Here is a 9,004-nt window from a genome sequence, read left to right as displayed (position 1 = left end):
TATGAAAACCAACGAACCAGAAAGAGGTCCTGGTTATTAGGAAATTAATAAAAATGAAATACAAAACCCAAATCTGACGTAATTTATAATTTTAAAAAGCACTCAGTGCCTTTCTAGGAAGGTGTGCGTATCCGAACCATGTCCTTAAACGTCATCTCTCGACTTACTTACTATAAAACCAAAAATTGAAAATTAGAAATATCACTTATGCAATAACGAACATAATTCTATACAACCACTTTATACGTGTAACCGTTAGACATTAGCGAGTTTAAACACTACAGACGACTAAGATTTGATGATGGCGGAAACCTTAGCTACTATTCCACCGATGATTATTGTGGGAAGTATTATTACCAGTGTATCATTCATTCTGCATATAATAGGATTTTCAACTACATATTGGTATACAATTGGAGATTTAGTTCATATGGGATTATGGAAATCATGTTTTCAATCCAGTGGAGTAGAAGTTTGTAAATATTTTACAGGTATGTCTTTATTTTCTTGACAGATTTTATCGTTCCCTTCACCACATATGCAGAAGTTTCTTAATTTTAAATATGCATTCTTTGCTGAGAAAAGCAAGTCAAAGTGACTGAGTGATGAATATATATGTTTTATATTTAATTTCAATATTGTAGTTAAATATTTTTGTAATCGACTTAAGCTATACAAATATGCACTTATGAACCTAATATAACAAGGTTATGCGTGGTTGTTTTTCAAAAATGTAATATGTCGATATCGGTGATATCGCATCAAGTATACATGTCATGTACTATACATGTTATATTATTTCATTACATCATGATATTGTCAGTAATTCAATCATTTATCATACGCTTGATGACAAAAGATCCAGTAAATGAATATATGATCCATGTAAACTTATTGATTATTCGAATCATTTTATCCTAAAAGGCTATACAATTAACGCTGTAGTATGATATCTAAATATTGTTTTTGTTTGTAGTCTTGTCTCAATTTTTATTCATTTTAGGAATGACTTTAATATTTATTGAAGAAAAAAAAAAAACCAAACAACCAAACTGAATAACCCCTGTAACGGTAATTTAAAAGTGTGCAACACATTTTTTAGATTATATCGAATAGGCAGACAAAATATTACAGTTATTTCTTATAATTTAATTCAAAATTCAATTTTTTAAGCAGTAAATCATGAACAAACATTGTTGACGTCACGGTCACATTACAATACTATGTGTATGAGCTGATAGAAAAAAAGAAATAAACTTAAACCCTACATCCAGTCGATACTAACTTTTTTGTATTATTATGACGTATTCACACAGTCCGTTGGTTGTACTGATTGAAATCTTTTTAAGGGAATGCATATTTTATTCACTAGTTGTCAATGGCTCAGTATCGCCGAAGACTCTGTATTGTCCTTTTATTTTTTGAGTGTTCAAAAATAATGTGATGAGTTTAGTCTTTTTCATTTGGTTAATATAGTTTGTTCTTATTTTGTTATGCTATAGTTAATATTCTTTAATGCTGTGGCCTTTTAAAGCTGACTAACAAGATGGGTTTTGTGCATTGTTGACTACCCTATAGTTGTTTACAATGTCCTTAGTCTCTGGTAGACTATCGGACTGATACCAGTTTTTACTGATTAGAAATATACTTTTCACATTGCGTACGCTATACTATGAGGAAAAGGTAGGATTTTGCATCTTGAATTGGTATTTTATTGTTTTGTATGATTAACAGTATGGGAAATTGAGTTCATGTGCTTCAATAATTCTAATATAGTTTGAATAATTTTCTTGTAATATAGAAGCAGAGTGTCATCTATCTCTTTTAATGAAGTAAAAGGTTACACGGGTTGGTGGGCCCAAATTGACATGTGTTATTTCATAAGATAAGAATGACAAGTTTTGAAATTGTCGGTGAAGAAAATGTTTTTGAAAAGCAACACAGCTACACATTTTTTAATAAATGGCTTCCTTCCCGTGATCGATATGTTATCAATCTAATAATAGAAAACAAATGCATCCCAACATACGTTCATGCTTATTCTTGTAATTAAATCTAGTTGCATGAAGGTATCACTACAATAACATAAAGCGTGTTATTTTAAGACCCAATACCTAGCAGACTTACTAGGTTCAGTGATGACATAAAATCGTTTGTATGTATATTAACGGACCTTTGGTATATTAGGGGATGTTAAAGAGAAATGGGAATAAAACCATTAAATGACTTGCTGTTATGATATATCAAAGAAATGCTTGTGTATAGGGTTTCCTTACTGTCGAATTGTTGAATGCCTCATAATGCTTTTATTAAGCTTTATTTGGCCATCTCGAGGTGAAAATTGACAAATTTGCAAATTATCGTCATATATTAAAGGTACAAAAGAAGCAAAACAGGAAAAACTGTGTGCCGACATTCCCGTGTTTTTGCCGGATGATATACTAACACACATATTTATTAGCCTTATTTTTATAATACAATATCGCAGATGCACCAGTACGTGACGCTCAATTTACAGCTGCCGGAGTTCTGGAAATCTTTGCACTGGTAGCCTTTGTCGCAGCTTTAGTATGTGCTTTATATGAGATGTTTGTACTCACTGAAAAGGGAATTATGTTTGTTGTTATAGGCTTACTCAACCTCATGGCAGGTAAATATTAATAACTTCTGAATCATTGAAAATTATGTCAATGTGAAATTCAATATAACAAAAATATCAAACGACAAGGAAAAATTGAAACGGAAAGTCCCTTATCAAATAGCAAACATTAAAACCCAAACACATCCAACGAATGGAAAACAACTTTCATATTCCTGACTTGGTACTTATGTGGAAAATGGTGGATTAAACCTGGTTTTATAGGTAACTAAACCTATTACTTCTATGAAAGTCGCATAGAATTCCATTATATTGACTAACATATGAGAGCAAAACAAACAGATATATTTTGGTATTGCACAAGTCATGTCTTCTTTGACTGTACATGGAGTTAAAACACTAAATCTCTGGGATGTGATTTGAATGATTTTAGTCCCTGATGCATGATTTTTTATTATTAAATGTTTTTTTGCTTCTAACTAGTTTTCGGTTATTTCAGTAATTTCGTGTTGATTTGACCTGTTGACACAATCTGTAATGCATTTTTGTTATTCAATGGTGCTTGTTTTTGTGTCATATCTCGTATCACTAGTTTTTATATGTACCACCTTTGATAAGTGTTTAATATAACTATAAATTTTCACGTCTGTTCTCGTACTATGAACAACAAAATAATTTTGTAAAAAAATATTTCCGTACTCCAAACAACAAAATTATTATATTTAAAGTAACCTGTGTACGTTATCATTTAACACCATTTTGTCCCAGGTAATAGCTATCTTTTTGACATTGTTTTACATATTGTATTTATATTGTATCATAAATCATACTTATTCGTTCAGTGTATGTTTGCTTGTTTTGTTAAGATTCTTTTTGATCGAGGTAAGCCATTTCACTTGCTATTTTATGGTGTGTCTGTCTATTTAGTAGTGTTGTAATCCAGGTAAGGGTGAAGATTGGCGCCTGTTAAAACGTTTTAACCGGCTGCATTTGTGTGCACCTGTCCTAAGTCAGGAACCTTTTGTTCAGGAGTTGTCGTTTGCTGATGTGGTTCATAAGTGTTTCGCGTTTCTCGTTTTTTTTATATAGATTAGACCGTTAGTTATCCTGTTTGAATGGTTTTACACTAGTCATTTTTGGGGCCCTTTATAGCATGCTGTTCGGTGTTAGCCAAGGCTCCGTGTTGGAGGCCGTACATTGACCTATAATGGTTTACTTTTTACAAATTTTGACTTTGATGGAGAGTTGTCTCATTGGCACTCATACCACATCTTCTTATATATATAAAATTGGTAAAAATGTCAAAAATTGGGATACAGCAGTCAACATTGTGTTATGATCTGAATTATTATAAAACATACAACTATGTCAAAAAAGGTAAACAAAATGATATATATACATTCTGTCGACAAAGCTCATATATAAAAAAGAAAGACAACTTCGATATACAAAAAATAGCAAAATGCAGTTTTTAGTCATTTTATATGATGATTGTTAGGTTTTGTAGTCAATTTTAAGCAAGGTTGAGGTTTAAAAAGTGTAAGCTTACCCTGTTCATCAGCGTAACCTTGTAATGCGTCTACTGTAGGTGTCATTACGAACATTGAGAACAGACTTGTTTTCATTATATTATCGTCATTGGCGAGGTGAAGAGTGCACATTTTCTTATTCATTTTGTATTCAATCGTTTTGATATTTACCAGAGTCTCAGTTCTACCTTTCTTGACTAAGGAAGAAAACTTAATACAAGATTGTTTTGATTATAATAGTAGACAATATTATCAGAATGGCTTATAACAACTATCCTACGCTTTTTTTCTCAACATTTTCGTGATTAATGAACTTCCTTTGACAAATGTTTTATATTTGCTTTAATTTCACAAGACGGAAAATCAGTAAGTCGCAAAAAACTATATTAAGGTTTTCGTCATAACGAAACTCCCTTACTTTGATACAACAGGATGTTGTATTTCCCTATATTCTTTTATGTTTATGCTCGAACGGTTCCGTTTATAAACTATATATAACCAATAGTTCGATCAAATTTAAATTTAAATTCATGTTCGTACGTTCCGATTATAGATAAATTGTAAAAAATTATAATTCAATTCGTGTTTCGAATCAAAAATTGGTTTATTCATCTTGAATGTAACATTTTTGAAAATCTATATCATGGTTGAGGAATTAAAAATGGAAGAATGGTCATTACACTGTTTGAAATATAAAATAAACTTCTTGATTTTAGTTGGTAACAAGACCAAATGAGACCGTAATATCGCTTAACTTGTTGACACAATAAAAGCTAATCACATCTCTTATACAATGTCTGTTGTGAAAAATGACAACGGTTGCCTAAAAGTTGCGATTGTGTTGAAATAGATGGGTTTATTTTTCTTCTTTAAGGTTGTGCCAAACACCTTGACTAAAATTAATTTGTCTCGTTTAATCTGAATTAAATTTTGACAAAATATTTACTTATAGAAAAATATATTAATTTCGAAAAACTTGAACTACACACTTTATCGGAAAAAATTCATTGGATATATGGCAGTTTGACAAACACTAATTTTGATCATTGAGAAGCTTCATATCTTCTTAAGAGTAGAACCTGATTAAAACGTTCAGCTGATTTTTACAGAGTTATCCCCCTGTAGTTTGATGAACCACTTTAAGTACTTACAGTTTCAGAACACGTCCAAGCCATTAAATTTGACACTCTGGGATTTGCTTTATATTAGTTTAATTCAATTCAAATCAAAATTTATATCATTGAGAGTTATTGAGAAATGAGCCATTTATTGACGTTGAGAATACCAGAAAGTCGGCCATCATAGAAACAATTACAACTTGAAACTTGCATTTCCCGTCATACTAGATACAAGGTAATATTAACTTGGAAATCAATAACTAGTCAGTTTAACAAATATGTTATTTTTTTTCAGGAGGACATGCCTTGATCGGAACAATAGTCTTCGCAGCAATTTCTTCTGGTGGCATTATGTTGGATCCGTCCAACTTTCACTATTCATTTGGGCTATGTATTGTAGGTGGAATTGGAGGAATTTTTTCAGGCATTGTTTTCATCCTAGCATGGCGGTGGGTGAGAAACTAAAAGAAGTGGCTGGATCGAAAAGCTTATTGTATAAAAGTTATTTCTATGATATATACGAAAGAAACTACATTTCGCTTCTCCATAGCAATATTAATGTATTCGAAGGATTTAAACGATGCAAGGTACTCAATGCTAGATAATGTCATATCATTATATTCAAGGCGAGATAATGTCATATCATTCTATGCAAGACGACATAATGTCATATCATTCTATGCAAGGCGAGATAATGTCATATCATTCTATGCAAGGCGAGATAATGCCGTATCATTGTTTGCAAGGCGAGATAATGTCATATCATTCTATGCAAGGCGAGATAATGTCATATCATTGTATGTAAGGCGAAATAATGTCATATCATTCTATGCAAGTCGAGATAATACAATATCATTGTATGCAAGGCGAGATAATGCCATTTCATTGTACACAAGGCGAGATAATGTCATATCATTCTATGCAAGTCGAGATAATGCCATATCATCGTATGCATGGCGAGATAATGCCATATCATTCTACGCAAGGCGAGGTAATGTCAAATGTCATATCGTGATATGCTAAGCATGATGATGCCATTCCATATTATGCAAGGCGAGATAATGCTATATCATTGTATGCAAGGCGAGATAATGTCATATCATTCTATGCAAGTCGAGATAATGCCATATCATTGTATGCAAGGCGAGATAATGTCATATCATTCTATGCAAGGAGAGATAATGCCATATCATTGTATGGAAGACGAGATAATGTCATATCATTCTATGCAAGGCGAGATAATGTCATATCATTGTATGAAAGGCAAGATCATGCCATAGCATTGTATGAAAGGTGATATAATGCCATATCATTCTACGCAAGGCGAGGTAATGTCATATCGTGATATGCTAGGCATGATAATGCTATTCCATATTATGCAAGGTGAAATAATGTCATATCGTTGTATGTAAAGTGTGATAAAGTCAAAGAACGGCATATCAGTCTTGATATTGGAATATCAACATGTGTAAGGTGTTAAAACGCCGCATCATTCATTATATGCAGTACGTTTCTTTAACTTCTTTGATATTTGGATTATATTATTTATAATAAAGAATTTTATGAAAGGTAAAACAGATATTCAAATGTGCGCATTTGCTATATGCATTCATTGGACAATTTCTTTATAACTCTAGATTGTTCATTATGATTGTTAGTATCAATGAATGCATAGCACAAGGTGAATCGTTCACTTCGCCCCGTTATTCCGAACTACGTTGAATTCTCCACACAAAACAAAGCGTAAGATTTTTTTTCTCCAGATTTTCATCGGTAAAAAGTAGATTCTTGATTGTTGATTGTTTTAACCCACTTATTATAGAAGCGCATTATAATTTTCGGTATGTGTGTTCGTTCGTAGTTCCGCTGTCAGGTTAAAGTTTTTATTCTAGGTTGTTTACTACCTAAGGGAAATTCAAACTCATAAGTCGAAAATACACTGACTGCGCCATGGCTTTAAAAAAAGACAAACATACAAACAACACAAAATAGAAAACAAAAAACGGAGTAACAAGCGCCCACTTAAACTAAGGTGCTCCGGAAGTGTAAGCAGATCTTGCACCACATGTTGCTGATAAAGCCCCAAACAACATCGCTTTTGTGTGTAAAACTCATTACATTAACTGCTTGATAAACGAATTAGGTATTGACAATTCACTTGGAAACTCAACATATACCCTCACGACACTTACCAAAGAGGAAATCCTGGATAATCATATGTCTGTTCTGTGTTCCTTTGGAATTTCAACCGAAGATGAAGAACTAGATCTTCCATCACTGTATTGGATACCTAAACTACATAAGTGTCCTTACAAACAACGGTATATTGCTGGGTCTTCCAAGTGCTCCACGAAACCTCTTTCTAAATTATTAACATCTATTTTATCAGCAATCAAAGACGGGCTTCAAAGTTATTGTGAAACTGCCTATTCTAGAGGGGGCGTGAATTAGATGTGGATACTTAAATATTCCAAAGATCTTTTAGAGTACATACAATCTAACTCTCTTTCATCTTGTCACAGTATTAAAACATTTGACTTTTCTACTCTTTACACCAGTATTCCACATTCCAAACTAAAAGACAAATTGGAAGAGTTGGTATTGCTTTGCTTCGTTAGAAAGAATGGCCAACGTAGATACAAGTATCTTGTCTTAGGGAGGGATAAATCCTACTTTGTAAAGGATCACTCTGATTCGAACAAAAAATTCTCTGAAACTGATATTATCAAGATGCTTGATTTCTTAATTGACAACATATTTGTTACGTTCGGAGGACGTGTTTTTCAACAGACTGTCGGTATTCCAATGGGAACAAACTGTGCCCCTCTACTTGCCGACTTGTTTCTTTATTATTATGAGGCTGACTTCATGCAGGAACTTCTTAGGAAGAAAGATAAGAAGTTATCAATATCCTTTAACTCTACTTTTCGCTATATAGATGATGTTCTTTCACTAAATAATTCAAAATTTGGTGACTATGTGGAACGCATATATCCAATCGAGCTAGAGATAAAAGATACTACAGATACAGTTAAGTCGGCCTCATATCTTGACTTACATCTAGAAATTGACAATGAGGGTCGGTTGAAAACAAAACTTTACGACAAAAGAGATGATTTCAGCTTTCCAATTGTGAACTTTCCATTTCTAAGTAGCAACATTCCAGCAGCACCTCCATACGGGGTATATATCTCCCAATTGATACGATATTCCCGTGCTTGCATTTCCTATCATGATTTTCTTGATAGAGGATTGCTGCTTACAAGGAAGCTATTAAACCAAGAGTTCCAAATGGTGTAGTTGCAATCATCCCTTCGTAAATTTTACGGACGCCATCACGAGTTGGTTGACCGTTATGGAATAACCGTTTCACAAATGATATCGGATATGTTCCTTACGTCGTAACTACAATCCCCTTCCCTTTCATGAATGTGACCTACCGAATAAGACTATTTACCGGATTTGATATCACATAAGCAACACGACGGGTGCCACATGTGGAGCAGGATCTGCTAACCCTTCCGGAGCACCTGAGATCACCTAGTTTTTTTGGTGGGGTTCGTGTTGTTTATTCTTGAGTTTTCTATGTTGTGTCGTGTGTGCTGTTGTTTGTTTGTCTTTTCATTTTTAGCCATGACGTTGTCAGTTTGTTTTAGATTTATGAGTTTGACTGTCCCTTTGGTATCTTTCGTCCCGCTTTTTGCACCAGTCATTTTGCTCATGTTAGTACAAACCCGGTGGTAAGTCTAATTCGGTAG

The 9,004-nt window shown here is 33.3% G+C and overlaps 1 protein-coding gene across 1 annotated transcript; it reads left to right on the top strand.

Moving 5' to 3' along the window:
- Positions 1-231: 231 nt before the first annotated feature.
- On the top strand, positions 232-6,243 carry LOC134684006 (uncharacterized). The gene is made up of 3 exons (XM_063543301.1): positions 232-491; positions 2,489-2,650; positions 5,542-6,243. The coding sequence occupies exons 1-3, from the start codon at positions 299-301 to the stop codon at positions 5,709-5,711; spliced, it is 525 nt and encodes a 174-aa protein (XP_063399371.1). The 5' UTR covers positions 232-298; the 3' UTR covers positions 5,712-6,243.
- The last annotated feature ends 2,761 nt before the right edge of the window (positions 6,244-9,004 follow it).

Source organism: Mytilus trossulus, chromosome 9, assembly GCF_036588685.1.
Source record: "Mytilus trossulus isolate FHL-02 chromosome 9, PNRI_Mtr1.1.1.hap1, whole genome shotgun sequence".
NCBI lineage: Eukaryota > Metazoa > Mollusca > Bivalvia > Mytilida > Mytilidae > Mytilus > Mytilus trossulus.
The sequence above is the reverse complement of the archived record's forward strand: the minus strand, read 5'-3'. Positions and strand labels throughout refer to the sequence as shown.